The 22,595-nt window shown below is 36.4% G+C and overlaps 1 protein-coding gene across 3 annotated transcripts in view; it reads right to left on the bottom strand.

The window, feature by feature from the left end:
* LOC129003843 (steroid receptor seven-up, isoforms B/C-like) overlaps positions 1-22,595 on the bottom strand; it is a 118,503-nt gene that overhangs the window by 78,965 nt on the left and 16,943 nt on the right. For all 3 annotated transcript variants that reach the window (XM_054432167.1, XM_054432166.1, XM_054432165.1), the window contains exon 2: positions 15,548-15,697. In XM_054432167.1, coding sequence (XP_054288142.1) covers positions 15,548-15,697 — 150 coding nt within the window. The remainder of the gene's footprint in view (positions 1-15,547; positions 15,698-22,595) is intronic.

Consider the following 22,595-nt stretch of genomic DNA (forward strand, 5'->3'; position numbering starts at 1 on the left):
TTTAAGAACAAAAGATTTCTTATGACTGATACAGATTCTTTAATGTATTCTATAGTTACAGAGGACTTTTACAAGGAAATAGAAAGTGACTTGCACTATTTTGATACCTCTGGATATAGTAAAGACCATTTCTTATACTCTGATAAAAATAAAAAAGTCACAGGCAAGTTCAAAGACGAATTAGATGGTCATATTATGTATGAATATTGTGGTTTAAGACCAAAGTTATATTCTTATATTCCTCTAAAATGGTTATATGAAGAAGACAAGCAAGCTTTAGAGGTGAAGAAAGCTAAAGGAGCTGATGGTGCTACAGTTAAACATCTCCTTAGACATCAACATTATTTGAACTGTCTTGCAACTGGGCAAGATTACTATGAGAATGTGACAAGAATTAAATCTACAAATCATCATCTTCAAACCTTAACCATGAACAAGAAAGTACTATCGTTTGACGATGACAAGAGGTTTATTCTGGAAGATGGCATCAATACTCTTGCGCTTGGTCACTATAAAATTGATCAAACATAGCCAGGACTGCCAAGACATAGAACCCAGGATTAATTGTATATATAAACCTGTAGAATATAGAATAATGAATAAATGTAAATGTTAAAACTTCAGTCTTTTATTTATTTACCCTTACCACCCTTTTAGTCGTTATAAAATTGATCAAAAATAAATCAATATCTATATTATATACAGCTATATTTCGTTTTATCCCTGCATTGGTGACAGCGATTGTTTTAAATTGGTCAAATGACAAGTCATTACCAACATGATTGTTATACATGTTTTAAATTTAAATCGCTCTGTTTGGATATTATTCGGAAATTTATGTTATCATGATACAATCACAGTTCAGTCTCAATTGCACCCGTAACTTATCAATCAACCTGCAAATCAATTGGTTGCAGTCAGTTTTCCAACTCTTTATTTACTGATGTTACATTTAATTTTTTTAATTAAAAAGGAAAATTCTATCAAATGTTCGTCGTCCATTTTTGTTGATTATATACAAACACTCACGTTGTCATCAAGCAGGTGTTTAAGAAATCCAAAAATATCGTTGAAAAGAAACCAGCTGTTGTATTTGACAACATAAAAGTCGATTCACACATAACACATCACAGTTCAATCACATCAGTCACGACACAGTGTATACAACAACTGACTGTGACTGTGATGTGAATTTCTGTGTACTTCTTCACACAGATTTTACACAAATTTCACACAATTTTCACACATTTCACACAAATATCATATTTGTGTGAAATGTGTGAAAATTGTGTGAAATTTGTGTAAAATCTGTGTGAAGAAGTACACAGAAATTCACATCACAGTCACAGTCAGTTGTTGTATACACTGTGTCGTGACTGATGTGATTGAACTGTGATGTGTTATGTGTGAATCGACTTTTATGTTGTCAAATACAACAGCTGGTTTCTTTTCAACGATATTTTTGGATTTCTTAAACACCTGCTTGATGACAACGTGAGTGTTTGTATATAATCAACAAAAATGGACGACGAACATTTGATAGAATTTTCCTTTTTAATTAAAAAAATTAAATGTAACATCAGTAAATAAAGAGTTGGAAAACTGACTGCAACCAATTGATTTGCAGGTTGATTGATAAGTTACGGGTGCAATTGAGACTGAACTGTGATTGTATCATGATAACATAAATTTCCGAATAATATCCAAACAGAGCGATTTAAATTTAAAACATGTATAACAATCATGTTGGTAATGACTTGTCATTTGACCAATTTAAAACAATCGCTGTCACCAATGCAGGGATAAAACGAAATATAGCTGTATATAATATAGATATTGATTTATTTTTGATCAATTTTATAACGACTAAAAGGGTGGTAAGGGTAAATAAATAAAAGACTGAAGTTTTAACATTTACATTTATTCATTATTCTATATTCTACAGGTTTATATATACAATTAATCCTGGGTTCTATGTCTTGGCAGTCCTGGCTATGTTTGATCAATTTTATAGTGACCAAGCGCAAGAGTATTGATGCCATCTTCCAGAATAAACCTCTTGTCATCGTCAAACGATAGTACTTTCTTGTTCATGGTTAAGGTTTGAAGATGATGATTTGTAGATTTAATTCTTGTCACATTCTCATAGTAATCTTGCCCAGTTGCAAGACAGTTCAAATAATGTTGATGTCTAAGGAGATGTTTAACTGTAGCACCATCAGCTCCTTTAGCTTTCTTCACCTCTAAAGCTTGCTTGTCTTCTTCATATAACCATTTTAGAGGAATATAAGAATATAACTTTGGTCTTAAACCACAATATTCATACATAATATGACCATCTAATTCGTCTTTGAACTTGCCTGTGACTTTTTTATTTTTATCAGAGTATAAGAAATGGTCTTTACTATATCCAGAGGTATCAAAATAGTGCAAGTCACTTTCTATTTCCTTGTAAAAGTCCTCTGTAACTATAGAATACATTAAAGAATCTGTATCAGTCATAAGAAATCTTTTGTTCTTAAATTTTGACATATAATTATAGTGGAAATCATACATTATTACTTTACTAATATCCAAAATGGTCATTCCTAAATATATAGGTTTATTAAACTTTACAACTAATTTATTTAAATGTATAGCATGTAAATTGTTATCGAACTTTTTGCTACAGTCAAACCTTGGATTAGTGACATATTTTGTTAATAGTGACTCATCCTTGAGATATATATCACGAAACTTGCGTTGGTTCATAATTGTTCGACCAAAGAGACTATTATTTAACAATTTGTAAAAGTCTTTTTCAAAATCATTTTTAGCACATTTGCGTTTTTCAATATTAAAATTAATATAGGGTGCAAGCCATTTTGATTGTCTAAATTTTAAAATTCTATAGTATTTTGTAGCAACCAAACCCAATTCCTCATATTTTTGTAATGCTTTATAATGTAAAATATATTTAGTTTTGTCATTTAAATTAGGTATTAATTTGCCATTCATTTTCTCAGGTGCTAATGGATAGTCATTATGTAAATCATGTAAGTTTTTATCATATTTTAAATCAACTTCTAAAATGTATCCAAACTCATCATTTTGATTGTATTTGTAGTCTATCTCATTCGTCCAACGAAATCCATCCACGGGTAGTGTCTCACACATAGCTGTAGAGTATAGCGAGTTACAATCTAAATATATTAAATACACACTTTCTTGATTGGGATCATAGTGTTCGCCCATATATCTATTATTGGCTTTAGCGTAACGTGTAGAAATCATACTGACTCCTCCTCTAATCGCACTTTCTATGAACAAATGCATGTCAATATCTTGAAATAATTGTAATTTTATACCAGTCATTCTAAGACAGGCTTCCCATGTTAGTCCTGGAAGTGAATACATATGTACGGGGTCCAGTTTATAATCTTTTAAGCATAGGTCTCTAAAAGTCTCAAAGACATCAGCCAGTAGCAATACATCTGTTTTAAGATATAAATCATGATATTCTTGTAAATTATTTATATTAAAATGGGTCCAGACATTTTTAGCATGTTCATATTCAATGGGAGAGATATGTTCTTTAGTTAGAGTACTGTAAAATTTTTCAATTGGAGGTAGAGACTCTGCAAACTTATCTGGTCCCGTCATGTATTCATAGGGAAATACGCCTTTACGTTGTAGTAGTGGATTGTCTATGAATCTAAATGTATTTAAATTTGAAGCTAATTTGTATAATGGAAGGGGCAGAAAGTTATAGGAATCCAAAAATACTAAATCATCAACTGAAAATGAAATGTACTTTTCCATATCCTTGGCTATGCAATTTAATTTACGATTAAACTTTCCCAAGTGTTGCATTATTAAATGTCCATCATAATTTTTCAAGTTATGGAAGAATACTGGTATTTTCTTTGTTATTTTATAGTTTAAATTACAATCATTATGGGCAGCTCCACGGTATCGGCCAGATGAATGACAATGATCACGTACCCTATCAAAATATAGAGGCTTTTCACAAATATGACAATGTGTTGAGTTTTGGAAAGATGCCTCTTGCTCAGGAGTCATTACAAGAGGAATATATATCGCCATTTGACTTTTAATGAAGTCATAAGTCTCAAACAACCTTTTGAAAAACACGTCCATAACATTTTCGCCACTGTATAACTCTTCAGAAATAATCTTAGAATCTCTCACTACAACAAATGCAAATCCAGATGGAGTATGATTGTTTGAGTTTATAAAACATTCAAAATCTGCATAAATCACAAATGGGGCTTTAAGTTGATATTTATAGTTTTTAAATTGTAATGTATCTTGTTTAGACATTTCCACTCGTTGGGCATCAAAGTTTTTACAATATGTTATATGACGCTCCAATTTATCATTAGTGTAAAAATGTTGTAAACACAGCTTACAAAAATGCTTCTTATGGTCGTGTTTTGTAGACCGCAGCATTAACCTATTAAAATCACGAATTAAACAATAATGTGATTTACGACCTTCTTGTAATAATAATAAATCTACATGAGTATTACTATTCAGTTTAGTTGTTTTTAATGGATATATACATGTATCATCTTCAACCCCAAATACATTAACACTTATATTATTTTGTTTTTCAAATTTATCTATATCAGCTAATTTCACAGGATACTTTATGTTTGACATATTCAGCTGACTTTCATGTGGTACATAATTGGAGACTCTATTAGCATTTTCATTAGAGTTCCTTGGATATAAAGCTGCTAATACCGACCAAAGAAAGCATTTATTATCATCATTTTTTATATTTAAAACTGCATGTTTCGATTTAATACTCTCTGGTGTAGGTATATATGACTTTGGAGTTAGGGGCTTATACTTGTAAACATGTAACTGCCAATATTTAGTATGGTCATATATCCATCCACTACCTTCCGCTTGATATTTGTGCATGGAAGCGTCAATCTTTAAAAGTGCATTTTCAATTTGAGGCTTTAAATCTCTCTTCTCAATAGTTAAGGTAGTAAGGCTTCTAAAATCTGCAATACATTCTTTTTCATTGACTAATTGTCCATTTTGATCCATTGAATATTTTATAAATTTGATTCTCCTTACTAAAGTCCATTTTATCGGCAGAGGACAAGACTGAAGAGTATTTTTAAGGTCAGCTCTAATCGATTCACCGACAAATTTAATCATTGTATATGGACATTTGATACAAGAATTGGCGTGTCTTTTAAAATGTCCAACAACATTCGTTTTACAGAAATTACAAGTCTTGTGATTTTGTAATATATGTGATTTTAAAGCCACGTTATTATCACAGATTAAATTGCAAACTTTACACAGTTTCACCTTCATTTGATGAATTACCTTGTAGTGGCGAATGAGGTTACTTTTGGTGGAGAGCGACACGGAGCAGTGTTGACAGGTGGGCCTCATGGTCCAGAATGAAATATCACCCGAATGTCACTTCTATTTATAGATTTTTCGAAAATTTAAAAAAATTTTAACCAGAAATTGTGAAATTTTCAAAATTTTTAGCTAGAAATTTAAAAAATTTAAACAATTTAACTAGAAATTACTTCAACAGGAGGTCACCCACCCAAGGCTTAATCAAGAGCTACCACTAGAGACGAGAAAACTGACCATGAGTCGGGAGCGAGAAGCCTGACCATAGGTCGGGAGCATGACCGGGAGCATGCCATGAGCCGATTTCGCGTACAAACCTCACACTGTTAAGTTGATGATTTTGTGAATATACATGCGAATGGATGTGGGTTTGAAATAGTAATGTAGTTGTACAATGGTATTGAACATTAATATAGGCTTGTATTGGTCGAGAGCAGGATTTTTGGAATTAGTGGCTAAAAAAAGCTCACCATTTCCAGACATGTTTTTCAGTATTAAAAAAGTAGACAATTTATATAGGGGTGTATAGGTCGAGAGCTGGGTCTTTAAAAAAAGTGGCCAAAAAAAGCTCTTCCATTTTTTTCTCATTTTTCCCCTATAAAAAGTGCCCTAAAAGTGCCTCTAAAACGCCGAAAGTGGGGTCATATTCTGGGTTCACCACTACTCTACATTTACACTTGTAAGGGTCAATAAATATAAGAAATAGCTTTTTTAGCTTAATATCGAATATATTTATGGGGAATAAGTAAGAAATAAGGTTTGACAATTATATAGGGATATTTAGGCAAAGATCAGGATTTTTGGTTTTAGTGGCCAAAAAATGATCCTCAATTTTTCTCGTAAAAAAATGCAAAAATGCCAACATATAGCCTCTAAAACGTCTCCAGTGCCCCTATAAACGTCTCCATACCCTCTAAAAATGGGCCAAAAAATGCCGGAAGTGATGTCTCTTTGCCATATTGCCTCTACTTCCATCAGTGATGGACATAATCTTTATTCTGCGTTAATAAACTACAATTAACCTAAAACAATTTACCTATGTATGTACAACAATTTAACCTATGCATGTATATGTTTGGTTGTTTATGTTTATAACTAACACTTTTGATCTATGACCTTCTACGTCCCAATATCATCCCACAACACCCAGCTACCCAGCCCATCCTGGAGGAGGAAGGGGGAGGATCCTAACGTTCTCACGACTTGTAATCGCACACCACCGTCACGATTAATTTCGGCCACTAAACCAAAGGGTTTGATGACGTTTTTTCTATTGTTCGGGAACGATTTCGAGAATTCCTCAACGGTAAACACCAACCAATTTGCCCGCCCTATACTTTCGACCGCATCCTTCTGATTACTTGGAGCACAGGGATTGTGGATCTTGGTCGAAGATGGGAAATCAGGATGTTTGTGTCCGTTTGTAAATAGCGAACCGTAGGACCTGAAATAGTTCAATCGAACGGTCGTCGATATTTCTGAATGTTGCGTTATCTATTGATAAAACTGGATATTGCATTTCCATGTTAGGTTGTAGCCAGGTTTAGAATTAAAATTAACGTATTGAACCAACCTCCGATTGGGTGTGCTGATTGCCAAATTATCTGTGGCTTAGTTTCACTTATTTATATTGTTATTAATTTTAATAAATTATACAGTTATTTTTCTAAAACATAAAAATAGGAGTGACTATTTGACTGTAGTACATCTAATAATCTATATAAGTCTCCTTGATGTCATATATTAGCCTACTTAAAAAGAAAAAACTGTTCATATATTCACAAGCCATGTTCCCTTGATGTAGTTGGAAAACTTTAAAATATCATAATTAAACCTTCAATAGTGTGGTCAATATTGTAAGTCAAGTATTGTGGTGCTTTTTACAACCGTAAACATGAGACAAGCAATGACAGGATGCTAAAATTAATTTAATAAAATAAATTTTTGTCAAACCATGAACTGTCCTACAGTATACACGTAGACATTATCAGTTTATGTGTTTCTGCTTTGTAATTTATCTGACTGGAAGGGTTGAGGAGGCGCCTTATCAGACCATAAACTAGAGCATGAAACTGCCAGGCTTTGTCTAAGGTTTAATGGCTTTATTTGAACCCCTTCCACCTTAGAAGGGACAGACTTAGGGGTTGGTCGAGAAGAGATGACGTCTAGTTAGTTTACTAATGATATACATTATAACGATAAGAGACTGATGTGTAATTAGCTGAAATATTTACGAAAAACATTTTGATTTATTGGAGTAAGGCTTAATGAAATCTTTGATTTGAGCAAGTATATCCGACAAAAGAAGTGATTATAAGATTTAGAAGTTGATCTGAGAATCAGTGACATTTGTTTGCTGATCGCATTCTGATTAAAAAGTTTTTTGGTGAAAAACTAAATATGTTTAAACCACCTTTTTTGCACTTTGGAGTAATTACGGTGATTGTAGATCGACCTAAGATTATTTTACACTAGGAAAATATATTTGAAAAGATTAGTTTAGATTAGGAAAATATATTAAAAATAGCAGCTTTTAACAATTTTAGAGTAGAACATAACAAAACTTCTTTAGAAATGAAAATCCATTAAAAATTGCCTAATGAAACTTATGATAACAAAAACACTACACTATTTTCTTCAAGTGCAGCAAAAAAAAAAATAAGTAAAAATGTAATCAGTGCCAACCAAAAACTGTACACAGTAAACTCAAGGTAAAGTAAAATTTAAGACCTTCGAGTTACCAACCATTCGTGCATATGAAATTGTTTTGCTGAATAAGCAAATAGATCCGTGTATTCCTCATTTCAAAATAATAAACCACTGAATCATTGCAATCTGTGCGACTAAACTGAATAATTTTAAGTGAACTTCCACTAAAAAAAAAATTCTTAATTTTAATAAAACTTGTAACTTCTACAAACTGATGTATATCCGGATAGTATCTGAGTCTTTATTTAAGGGATTCAGATTAATTAGGGTTTACAGACCTACTTTTGAATCCCTGAATTTCTTAAGCCATCACTGAAAGTTTGCAGAAGAATTTCACCATCTGCAGCTCTTCCCTAGTTTACCAGTTGATAATTTTCACAAACTATTGTCAAATTAATGCCCGGATAGAAAGTACGTATTTACAGGTTTCTAATTAATAATTCGTTACTTAAATTTAACTTAAAAGCCATTTTATTGGAGTGGTCCCTATTTTGCATCCCTATGCATGTTTTTATCTACTATAAACAACTACTGATAAGTGATATATGAAAGCTCGCAGACAAATTTCTCCGTCAGCAGAAAGGTAGCCCAGACCTAAGTACTGAGTGTAACGTACAATGCGTTTACGGACCGTGGCCACAATTAGACCAGATGTTATCTAGGTGATATGCAGACATTAATTGTAGCTGTAAATAATTGCCGCATCCCAAGCTCTCCGGGGGCAGATTCAATTTAGATGGAGATACGTGCTTACGTACCGCACTGAATACGCCAGTGAGGACTTTACTGCCGCCTCCTTTCAGAGAATCATTGAAATCGATTTTGATGTTTGATGAATATGTCACTGCAAAAGTGTTTTTTTCATAATATTTTGTTAGGTAGCATCATTAATTAAAAGACCGATGAAATAAGAGAACTGAGACCAGAATCAATCTCTTTTGGAACTGAACCGGTGGTATTTCGATTTGAAGCCAAGCACTACATTTATAACTAACCTAGCTGTCTTTGTCTTTTCGCATGTATTTCAATCACTCAAAGACCAAGTTAACTAGAGATGTGCACTAAGATTTAAGTGCCCAGAATTGCTTTAGGATATCAAAACTGCCAACTACTACCTGCTACTTAAGCGTCCATGAAAACAAATGTAATATTTAATTAATCTACAATAAAGACTAATAGTCATTAAGGTGTCTATCCATATTTTTTCAATAAAAATATATATTGGATGCACTGGACAAAATTAGCATAGGTTTTTAGCAAATGTTCTAGTACCAAGGATTCCTTTAGGTCGTTCCTTCCTCGATATCAGTCAAGGGCCTCTTCGGTAAATTTTTAAACTAGTAAACCTTTTGATGTTTTTAATCACAATAATATTAACAATCTTGGAAATTGATCGTTTCATACTGGAAAATTGCCATAGACATTTTACACTCCCAACGGGGATTGCCCAACTCCGCGCAGTGGTCAATTTTAATCCGAGGAAAAGTTTTATGGCCCCCGAAGGGTTCAGCCCAACTCCGCGCGGTGGGCACTTTTAGTGTCAAGTCACTCCTAATATCCAAATCTAATCAAAATACGCTCCTTTTACAGGAAATTACAACAATTTACTTATTCTCCATAAGAATAACATGGGAATTATAAAATTAAAATTTGTTGGCATTTTTTCTGTAACCATTATGGCGCATAATAACACTTCGATATACTAAATTATTTGTCTTTAAGCTCTACAAATTGCTTTCAAAAGAAATTGCAAAAATGTACGCTTTTAAGGTCAAAATTGGGAAATTCGATTTTTCCCCATAAACCCCAGTTTCCATGGTGATCGTGCTGGTTCGTGAACTCGTTCGAATAAATGTAGGTTTAACGTTCATTTAAAATTTAATCAAAATTGGATCATTTTTGCTCGAATTATCGTGCTAACGGACATATACATATTTATATGAATTCTAACGGATGGTGTTTTCGGCCTTTGGGACATAAAAACGAAAAATTAAATCAGTGGGTCCAGGTCTTACCATAATACCTACGGTAATAACTTATTCCCTATATGGGAAATTCGCTAAAACGTTGGTCTGGGTCTGGCTTCAATGAAAATCCTTTTCATAGACGTCAAATTCGCCATTTAATAAGACGTAAAAGAAATATTTTAGCTTATTATACAAGCAAAATTATAGATTCACAACTGGAGGTGAAACTTAAAAACCACTATGTAAGAAGTTCAAAAAGTCCGTGCGAAGAGTGGATACGTATGAAAGTTTCTGAAATTCACAGTTCACAATTATTTAATATGCTAATACATTTTATTAATGATTTCATGAGCTTTACGTTACACTTGTGTGCTGCGATCACGGATTTTACCTTTTTATACAGCAATATACTGCAAATTTGCTGTAATCTCTTTTTTTGCAATTTGAGGTGTGAAGCTAACTGTTGTATGAAACAGAGATTATAGCTAATTTGTTATAGCAATCTGCGGTTGTATACAAAACTAATATTTTTGAACTTGGTACTAAAGTTCAGAGAGCTCATAAGCCCAGTAATATGAATGAGTGAGTATTGTAGAATTTGGAACGTATGAATTCACAGTCACTCTTTCTCACGGACTTTTTAAAACTTCTCATATTAGTGGTTTTTAAGCTTCATCTCCTGTTTTAGGTATATCTTATCTCTTTACTTTCCCATAAATTATAAGCATAATATAAGGTGTAACACAATTTCAAAGTTCAACACCAACTCTCAGCCGTCAGGGCTGAGAGAGCCAAAATTTACCACTGCGCGGAGTTGGACATGTGCCGCGAGGGATCCGAAGTGACCACTGCGCGGAGTTGGACAGTCGGTTTTGACAGATTTCTGACCACTGCGCGGAGTTGGGATATGCCCCTCCCAACCACCGGCTCCAAACAAGATAGTATTACAAAAAAGGAAATAAGTATTCCCTTGTCTATAATAATATTCAAACCATCTATTTTTACTGGCTGCTGTAGCAGTTAACAGTATTTTCATACAAAACACTTCTCTTAGGCCCCGGCCACACGAGACGAATTTAAGCCGCGCGGCTTATCTTCGCGCGAAGTTAAGCCGCGCGAAGTGCGTGGCCACACGGGGCGGATGAACCGCTTCCTGTTGGGTTTTCCCAGTATCAGTACTCTATAAAACATAGTTCAGTTCCAGTTCACTCTTTTTAGTCATGGGCGAAACACTTATGTTAGTTTGTGCATTAAAAGCGTGTCGTGATCTGGAACGTTAACATAAATCATTGGGTCCATCCCTTCGTAACGGAAAAACAATTTTTTGTGTTCCAAACCTTTTACGAGCACATGCGAAACCATAGTTCGGAGTTCATATGTATCAAACATTGTTTGAACACCACACAACCGGTAAAAACACACAAAACAAACTCAAAAACCACTGGAAATGTCCGAAGAATATCTCCAATAAGCGCGGCTGCCGCGCGGTCGAACCGTATCGTGTGGCCACTCTCATAAGACTGCATGTGTCATCCCCTCCAACGCGGCTTAACTTCGCGCGGTCCAGGGACGACATGTTGCGGCTCAACCGCACATGCGGCTAAACTTCGCCTCGTGTGGCCACTCTCATTTAATCCAATGTGTTGTCGAAGCCCTTAACTTCGCGCGGCTTAACTTCGCGCGGTTAAACCGCCTCGTGTGGCCGGGGCCTTAGGTCCCATACCCAAACACCAGTAAGACCACGAGGTTTTAACGAATAAGTTCACCTGCGACTCTGATTTGTTTAAATTACATCAACATAACATGGGAACTAATATTGTTATTTCCATTCTAGAGAATGGCCATAGAAATTTTACACTCCCAACAAACGGCTCCCAAACGAGATTATGCCCATTTATCTTTACTGCCTATTGTAGCAGTTAACCTTAACTATCTTTTCATACCGAAACATTTCTTGAGTGACCGGTCCGCGGGGTTCACCTGTGACAACTCATAGCAATCCAGTTTTGGGACCCACGGCTCCAGTAGAGTGTTTTGTTCTAATCCTGTTCCAATCAAGTTTCGATATTCCCATACGGGACGTCGCCCGGCGGTCGCGGGCCGCACCGATTTTTCAACTCGTTTCGCGGGACAGGACCAGTTCCTAAAACAATCTTTGGGTGAGGTCATGGGAAAGGTTTAGTGGATAGTGAAATCGGTAACCGGATAGTTGGGTAACAGATTTTTCCAAAGTGGAACGTACTTAATGCGATTTTTAACTAACATTTTGAAATGTTTCATTGTGATGGATTTTACGAAAAAGTTTTATTGGTACTCTTGGTTTTATAAATAAAGAAAATTCAACGAACCATAATTAGTAATTACATGGGTTTATTTAAATAGAATTAAACTGTGTTTCAAACAGTTAAAGAACACAAATATGTATACTCTTCTATTAAGCTTAATCCAAGCTAACCAAGCTAATTGTCTCAAAGATACAAAGAAGAGTACAGCTCCTCAAAGATTTGTCAGTCATTTAGATATCCTGACAAAAAGTTAGGTTTCTGTATGGTTATGTTGATACCGTTATCATGTTAACAATTATACCATTGTTATTTCATCAAATTACAACAGTAGAACGATCTAATAATAAAAGCTAGATACCGGATGCACTCTCGTATAGATAGAATATTTTGAAACTACCCCTAAAAAGATCAAACATTCAGTTATTTAGTTATCATTTACAACTTTACCAAGACAACGCAGTGATTTTCTCATTCATGATTGAACAGAGTTTGATTGTTAGCTGATTGTAAATAATGTGGCTAGATTATCCGTGTAGATTTGTTACTATATATTACCCACTTTAATATTTTTTCAGGATTAGGGTCTACTTACTAATACACCAATTATAAAGGACTGCTGGTTCTAGTTTTAAGTCATCAAAAGCTACTAACACGTCTTAGGATCCAACCGACCTCTTGTTTTGTGAGCACTTCAACCCAAAAAGTTAAAGTTAAACTACCCAGCTATTAGTCGATTTTAACGCTCTCAAACGCTACCAAACGTGAAACACGCATGAAAACAAACATTATATTTACAACTGTATGATAACTCTATGTTCAGTATACAAAGTCAACGATAGTACCGAAAGATAACCGAATATTTAATTTTTATAGTTTAATCCTGGCAAACCAATCAACCATTACTAATTATTTACCGTTCAAGGATTTTACAGCACCACTACAGCACTGATTTGCATAACAACATAATATACGCACTTCGAAGAGTAATAACGCGGAATTAGTCAGCAAAAGTCAGGAAAGCGCAACAGCAACTCGCAATTAACTATAATGAACTGAGAATGAAACTGTGCATAGGATAATGTATGTATATGTGCGTTCTTGCATAGGGAGGAAGAGATCACGAGCAGAAGCCAACGTTTGCGGGGTTAGAAATATGTACAAAGACTGTCTCTGAATATTTCCTGAAGAATATGAACATCTTGAATGTAACTGAAAATTAAATTTACTTAAACATTTCAATCTCGAGATTGTGGTGTGTTTTGTTGACACAACTGTATGGTATTTTTACGTTGTAAGGTAACTGTCCGAACCAGCGTTTAACCCTAGTTTTCATGTAAATAGTCTTCATAAGAAATGAGTTGGACACCCCAGAATTTTCAGTGAGTTTTCTATGAGGTCACTACTTTACTAACTTGGTACCGTGGTGCTTTTACTAACCTTAGTACTATGCGTCACTATAGAACACAAGTCTAAAATCTTTTCATTTTAATTCTGTAATAGTGAGATGGTGAGATCACACAGAAGTTAGGGAAAAGAAGACACACATGGACACAAAACTTAAACACCCATGTAACATAACGTTACGGTTTAGTGTAAAATCACAGGTGTTTACCCTCATATAAAGGAACGCTTAATAAACAGCGTGGAGAATTGAGTGTTAATGCTTCAAGGGAACAAAGGTTACGGAATTGGAAGTTAATTGTTGCTTGGCGGCGTGGGGCATTATGGTCCGTGAGACGCGTCTTCTTCTTGTTTCATTCTTCATCGTCATAATATGGGATCTTGGGCGCTCGGCCGTGAGTACTATTCGTTCCAAAAACATTACTGGTCAAATGCTAGAATGGTCTGACGATATTCGTGGAAAGTTTTGCGTATATCCTATGTTTTGTGTAAGTTTGATGTTTAGGATTTAGTTGACTCAACTCAGTAATTGTCTGAGTGTTAAGTGAGAGGATGAATAATATAATTTTGGTAGCTGTTTACAAAGTTGGTTGTGGGTTGAGATGGAAAGAGAAATGTAATTATGCGTTTACAGACCTTTAAAACATACAATCCTCAAAAGGGTGATGTATGATAGCTTCGTCCTAATTTGTTTAAGTACTTTAACGACTAACATTCAAATCGAAGATCTACTAGCTATTTGGACATACATCAACACGCATAGATTTTTACTAGGTTAATAGGACAAATGAAAAAGTTAAATGCATATAGAGGTGAAAGGAGCGCATTTCCACCTTTTGTTTCTATCACTGGCTCGAAACCAATTCATTTTTCGAACCACCAAAATGATATCTTGCAAGTGCTGGTTTGGTATCCAAGGCGTATTTTAATGGTGATAAATTCAAGCTTTTAAAACGGAATAACCTAGTACTTTTATTAGAATGGATGAGAAGCTATATTACGATTACAACCCATTAAAACCACAAATGCAAAATTCACAATCATAAATATGATTTTATATAGTATAAACGAAGCGTGAACTATTCCTCAGCGATATCAAGAAGGCAGCGACTCAGTGAAGTGGCGAGGCTAATGCTCATGATCAATATACCACACGTCACATGTACACATGACGGATGGTTCCCGCCTCCAGGTCGCCGACCAATCAGAATCCTCTACTCATCTTACAAGCCGCCGACCACAGTAACAGCTGAGAGTTCGCGGTTACGCGGGAATCCGCTGGATGACGGGGCCTTCACAGCACTGCAAGTTGGCTAGTGCAAATTTCATTCTCCTCCAGTAACGTTTAGGGCAGGTAGAGATATGTACTGTATTGTCAGAAAAGTCGAGATAATCTATATAACAATCCGCAATCTCAATGAAATAGGCATAAGCTTTTTCAAACATGGGAAACGTGATAGGATAAGTGGCCTTTGGGCTGCGTATGATGAAATTTAAAGATTTGCTTTGTTACATTGAAGAATATTATTACTGTACCAATTGCAGTTGTTAGTATTGACTCGTATTTTTCTACAAAGAGGCAGTCTTTTCAGACAAATATACTACCACTGACGTTAAAATAATGTTTAAGCCTTTAGAGACTTTAAACAATTTATTTATTTAAAAGGATAATCCAGCATTTCGCCACAATTAAGGAGGACTAGCGAAAAGAGGTCAATGGAAAAAATATGTTTCATTATCAGCAGTAGGTGAAGGTTATCTTATCTAACATCCAACACAAAATTGCAATCTTACCTTCTCTCCGCATGCCCATCTTGAGGCACTTTTTCAGCCGGCAAAACTGGCACTGGTTTCTATGGTGTTGGTCTATGGGGCAATTTCTACTGCCCCGACACGAGTAGGTGAGGTTTCTCCTGACACTGCGCTTGAAGAAGCTCTTGCAGCCTGAAAAAGAAAGAAGGGTAAATAAGAGGTCTAGAAGAATGCAGCAAAAGATTCAGTAAGGACCTATGAATAGGCGATACATAAGAAAACATAAAAAAGGCAAAGATGTTGTTTACATCACGTGTGTGTTCTCATGATGTGTTTCAAAAGTTCATCCTCGGAAAGGTTGGTGTTCAAGACAAGTGATTGTTGTTAACGACCACGTTCATCTAAACACGTACTTGCTGTCTCTGAGTGACAATCTTGCTTGACAACAATACGCTGTTGGGCCACGCAAGAATCTAGCGTCTTGTTAAAATACGAGTTTGTTATTTTATTACTATCTTCTAAACAAAGCTCGTGTCAAATTTATTTCTAAAAAAAAACGTTAGGGGTTACTCATTTAATTAAAATACAGAAATTCGTATGAAACTCAACTTGTCGCAAGAATAAATTAGAAAAGTAAGTCAGATTAGATAAAAGTCTTAGAGCTTCTAAGTTTCGAACGTTTTTTGCTTTATTGTAAATTAATCCATTGACTTTTTTGGTGCCAACTGCGTTATTGGATCAAATCTCTGCTAGAAGTTAGACGTTTGATCCGAGTTTTCAGCAATATCGGAAATGAATCCATCGATCCTTTTTACGTCAACCACGATTCCAAACAGTATTTACTGTCAGAAAGGTCATCCTAATTGTAGAAAAGCGTCTTCAGTGGCTAAGCTGAGGTTAAAAAACTTATGAATTAAGGAATATTTCTCAAAATAATTTGTTTTTATCGAAGTAAGATTCACAAAAAGAGTATTGGACGACGAGAAGTAAAATCAACCGTGTATAAACAGGCCGTAATATGAATAGTCAATCGGTGCTTATCACAATTCCAAACCTAAACTCGTAGCTGGATTTAGGTACAGAAAACATACTACTATAGTATGTTTTCTGTGATTTAGGTTGGTACGATTTTACCCAACCTGGACACATTCGCAGTGCATAGTAGATGGGTTTTTACTTTGAGCGAAAAGACATCTAGTCGTTCTCTTGCAAAGCAACGACTGCAAGAACCTAGAGTTGTGTAGTACCTACGTCAAGCCCTGGAGGTGCATCATGATTCCTCAGCTATCTTCGTGCCATGTCCCAGACGTAGTTCGCGAGTCTAACGCCCCAGGCCACTTACAGCAAATTGTCGACGAACGTGAGGGAATGTCAGCACGATACAGTTCGGCTCATCTTGTGGACAGATTGTACCTCACCTCCGCATGAAGTTCAATTATTGAGTTCTTTAAAAAAACAAAAAGGCCATTCACGGAAGACCCTTAATATATCCTCTTGCAAAACATTGGTCAATATTTACACTTTTATTCAGAACTTGTCATGCTGCCTAAACTGTGCATTAAATCGATTTGCATTTACAGTGAAAGAGGTAGAGTTCTTCCTGATCGATAAACAAATCGGTGAAACATACAAAGGATTAAATTACACCGGAGATTGAAGGAAGAAAGCAGATGGTTGGCTGAATGCCAGTGGGACATTATCATCAATTACGCAGCAACATTTGTATGTAAACGCGATGCACATCGGGAATGTACGTACAGCAACAGTTGTGTCGTCTGTGATCGCGTCTCTAGCTACATCAGGTGCTCGTTATACGAGTGATATGATGTTAAGGGAGTTCTGGGTATGTATCGAGATCATGCCGAAATTTGAATGTTTAAATATTACACCGTTTTCCATTGCATCGTAGTGTTGCAATTATAGGTTTGTCCAAGGGTTATTGTTAATTGTGTGGTTTTAATTGGTCCGAAGATAGCATAAAGGTTCAAAGGTTAAAGGTCAACCGTGATTGTAATATAAATGGTAATACCCATTTCTTGTGTTGATAGCTTCTGGCATTTCTTCTTCCAGGTGTACAACTTTAAATGTCTTAACTTTCTTCACGTGATAGATTAGAATGTTACCCACATCAATCACCTCATTGTTTAAGTATCGGATTCTCAAAGTTTAACTAATTGTAACTCCACTTTATAAATCTTAAAATTCTAAGAAGTGGCATTGATGTTTGAAAATCCTCAATGATTTCTATGTCAAAACACAATCTCTCTCTTTTGTCAACTGTGGATAGAAAATATTCAAGATTTATAACTTTTGGTTTCATAGATTGGAAATACTATGTTGATGAAACAAGCACCGCCCAGGTGAGCCCCTTGACCCTTTATTGACCAGTCGAAGCGCGGAAGTGAAAGAAGAGATGCGAGTCACTGGAGCAGATCCGAGACCTTGCCGCTAGCGACTGACTACAAATCAATAAAACTCGTGGTCTCTGATTGCCATCGTGTAATGAGAGGGAGAGAGAGGAAGATAGCCATCTGCCGCGGGAGTGAGAGAGAGGGAAGATGCCGTGACTGCCGGTTTACGACTGGACGATGGGAGAAACTGCGGACAAGAACTGCTAGCGTGCTGAGGAAAGTGGGAGTTCTGTGTCATTGGCTGAGAAGATCGGATCTGCTGTCCTTCTTCACGACATTCCTGACTTTCCTTCGTTTCAAGTCAAAGACTTAATGGTACTGTAAGACGGTTAGCCTTGTTTTCCTCAAGCTCTGTCGGGTATACGTGTGAGTACATGACTTCGTCAGGATTCCTAGACTTGTTATAGTTCACTGGTTCTCATGGTTCTTCTCCATCAGCGCACCATATCTTTTGTATTTGGAGTATCTACAGTAGTTGGAGATTAGAGGAGTCATACACATATTAGAAGTTTTTCGATTAACGCTACACCATAACTATTCCTCCGATCTTGTAGTAACGATGCGAGAATCACCGGTACAGTACATAAATGGTAATAGGAATATAATACATTTTCGCCGCTACTTTTATTGCCTATCACAGTTTCAATCTTCGGTTTCTGCCACGTCCAACCCGATAACCAGTTTAGCTTTTACAGCCTTTCACAATGCAAAGGTGAATAGCACCGGGGTGTTTTGCGTGGAAATTCTCCTCGGCGATCGACTCTTCTCCAATAAAAAGCTCGGCGAGCTCGCCACCAACGACGGCGCAATAAACCCGAAGAAAAGTGGCTGCGATCCGAGAGAAATTCCAATTTATTACCGATAACTTCCAAACAGAACAGGTCCGGGCCGATTGATTCCGAAAGGTCGTCCGAAAGGTCAGATCCGGTTTCGCGACCGATTAATTACGCCGGTAATTAAAACAACGGAACCACCGCGGTTAAATTTAATTAATTCGGCACCGGTCAGTGGGCCGAATTATCGCGCGGGTTATTAGATCGTAATACGATCGGGTTTACACGCGTTTTAAATCGACACCCATTAGTGGTATTAATACCGAACCGGTTGCCACGGTTGGTCCAGTTTTTACTCTCGTGTTGAAGCGGGTGGTGGCGACACGCGACAAGTCGGCACGCCACGCTCTGGAGCTCCACAAGGGTCTTGGTTGGGGCCTCACTTGTTTGTGGGAACTAGGTCAAAGATTTGGTTTTACTCTGGCCTTTTAAGAATGTCTATTAAAATTTGCTTTTGTTTGGTATAAACAACTTAGTACATACACGGTATATAATAATATACTACAAGTACTACATAAAGTCTGTGTATTTCTCAATAATTAAGGAAACATTTGTTGAGAGAACTATATCAAAATGTTGGTGCCATATTGGTCTTGAAGGGAGTGTAAGAATTGTAGTATCTTTGATAATGTGACGTATATTTTGTCTACTTTCATTAAAAAAACCTTTCTATATACTATTATTCATCTATATGTTTTATAAAATGATGCAACACTATATGTATCAATTTTGTGTATCTCTCATTTAATTAATGATTAAGGTAAAATTACGTGAGAATACCTAATAGTTATACAGTAAAACGTCATGTAGTTCCCTTTAGACAAATCTTTTTTTTTATTGTTTACTCCTTAAAACAAAAAAAAACGTATCCTATACAAACAAAATTGTAAGCGTAAAGCTGAATGTATAAAGATCTAAAATACAAACACAAAAGTATAGCTTCATTTTTGCTTCATGTATGATAAGAGTTTTTGTTAGAAAAATCGTAATTCATAAAAAGAAAAGTTATTTTAAAAACCAATAAGGATGCTTTTGAAATAAAACATACAACAACTTTTAACGAAACAAATGACAGTTTCTAATGAAACATCGATATTCCAAAACCCAGGTTAATTATCCTTAAACACGCAGGACGAGGAGGAAGTATCACTAGAGGAAACTGTAGTAGAGAGCTTTGACAGGACGATGTCACGCTTGACGCTGCATTGTTTACCGACACAAGTCCTTAAAGGGTTTAGGACCGCCGTATCAGCATGGCTCGTGTTTATGAAGGGTTTTGTGTCCTTTTGTCAGGCACGCGCCCTTTTGTCTCAAGGGCTCATAACTCGATAATGGATGCGGCGTGCCTCAAGGCTCCGTTCTCGGGCCGCTTTTGTTTAGTTTTTATTGGCCGTGCAGGTGTTAATTTATGCCGTCGCAGTGTGACTCAACTCTTGTGACTTCGTTTACTGACTCTGGCGTTTAATGTGGGTTTACTAAGAGGACGTATTTTGTAATCAAATTATCACATTTATTGGTTGGTATTTTTAGTTGTTTTTACTACTTTATAGTTATACACACATGTTATAGGGAAGTATGTACCTAAGTGCAAATAAATATACATTTGATTGATTGTACCTGTACCTCCCAAAAATAACTCTTCGCGATTCTGAGTATTATTATGGCCCAAAGGGAGTTATAGGTGTCAACATTGGTTTCGATCATCGCAGTCTCACATCACATCGTGTTTCTTTTATCTCATATCTCATTACCCGGACCACTCTACTTCACCGGACGCGGCTCACTACCTCCTTAGTGGTCCAAACTTCTCAAAGTCTTGTGGATATGTCGAGGATCGAATCAATGAGCCTCGCAACGAGAATCCAACTATAGCCTCTGGGTTATAAGTATTGGTAAGGTTAGGACTTTGAAAAAAAGTTATCAACAATTTTCTAAAGCACAGTCAATCATTGATTTGATTAAATATTAAATGAAGTACCTGTTATTTTTCGTTCAAGCTGACATTTCTATATTGAACCCCGACAGTTGCCCTTAACACTTTTGAATCATTGCTTGGCGAGTTGTACCAATCAACATTCACCACGAGCATCCAATTTCATATTCGATTTGTTTCATGACTTTCGCCATGCAGCGGGTGGCCGTCGTCGCACCCGCCAGTTTCTTAGCGGCTTTTCCCGCGGCGCCGCGCGAGGACGTCCCACGTGACTAGGAGGAGTTAACCACGAGGAGCTATCTGACCATCTTCGCCGGATTCCTATAATCTTCGACAAGTTGGCATTGTTCCGTGGAGAAAGGCAATTATTGCTAATAATAGGATACGGTCGGGAGTAAGAGTGGGATCAATTAAAATGGCGGACGGACGGACGGCGTTGGAGAAAGTAGAGGCAGGTAGAGTCGTGGGTGGCGGGGGAACACGACCCGCGACGATTAGCGGGTAATTGTGAGTGGACGTCCCGAAAGAACGTGGGGAATGCGGCGGGGGAATCTGGAGAATCCTGGGAATCGGATCCAATAGCGGTGTTTACACCATCTCATGTGTCAAAGTCATTCTGGCCCCATGTGGTCGGTCAGGTTTTCGTTCATGTACACGTCGGTCGAAATAAGGTACTTGTAATGAAACTTGTCCTTTAGAACAATGACCATTGAATTGCACACCCAGCATTTTCTTAGCAGGGTACTCTAAATACCCTCTTTCTTTTGTAAAACAATCCCCAAAGACTCCAAACACTTTTCAATTCCGCTACCAAAACGTAAATGTATGTTCAATGTAGCCGAAAGCTCTGGACCTCTAGGCCTGTAATATCTCCTCCGTTAAAATCGTCCGACGTTAGTTGAAAGAAGCTACGGTGTTATTATGACGTTGTTATGACGTTTCTCAGATCAATAACCTCTAACTTGCAATACCTAGTATTTTTAACAGAAAATTTACTTTCATTTCACAAAGCAAACCACGAAAACTTAATAATTGCGAATTTCTGCCCTACGGCGTAAATTGACTCAAAGAACCCGAAAGCTTTGAATATCTCAAGACCTGTGAATGCTGGAAGATCACTCCTCCATTCACAGTGGCCGAAGGTCTTCACCGGACAGTAATTAACAGCCGTTGACATGCGCCAGTGATTACACCACACAATTACCGTATCCTGGAAAGCTCGGACGGGAAGCGGAGTACGTCCGGAAGCTATTGGAAGTGAGCCGCGTCCGGACATCTTAAACCGGTTCGATCATCCGGTTAATGAGATCTGATTGCGATCATTAAGACAAATTTTGACACTTATAATTTCCTTTGATACCCGAGCAAAAAATTCAGAATAACGAATAAAATATTGTTGAGTAGATAGAGGTAAGTGTTCCGGCAGATTTAAGTATAGTTTTTAACATTCTCCACATTATTGACCTTATGTACAAGCACAGTGTTTTTAGACACAAAGTATCTTTTAGAAATCAAACTCCTTACATTATTTGGAGTGCAGATTGGAGAGCTGTATGTTATCGCAATTTAAAAATGTATTTTAAAGTAGGTTTTGATAACTTATATGAACAGTTGGACGAATATTGGCTTATGAAACTATGGTAATTTGATGGTTCTGTATTTTCCAAAACACATTTATCACCTTTCGACTGTTTACGTGACACTTTTGAAAATTTTAATAGTACACCGATGGGTATGTAATTGCCAAAGTAACATTTATCGCCATTCAACAGTTGTTGAGAAATACCATTCACCCTAACTAAGTAGGCTTCTGCTTCAAAGTCCTTTATTTAATATATGTCCAATCACCAAAATCTATTTGTATAAAAAATATATTTTTTATGTCTATTTCTATACACCATGTAGCGCCTGAC

Source organism: Macrosteles quadrilineatus, unplaced genomic scaffold, assembly GCF_028750875.1.
Source record: "Macrosteles quadrilineatus isolate MER2022 unplaced genomic scaffold, UCM_ALF_1.0 Scaffold_9__3_contigs__length_116548681, whole genome shotgun sequence".
NCBI lineage: Eukaryota > Metazoa > Arthropoda > Insecta > Hemiptera > Cicadellidae > Macrosteles > Macrosteles quadrilineatus.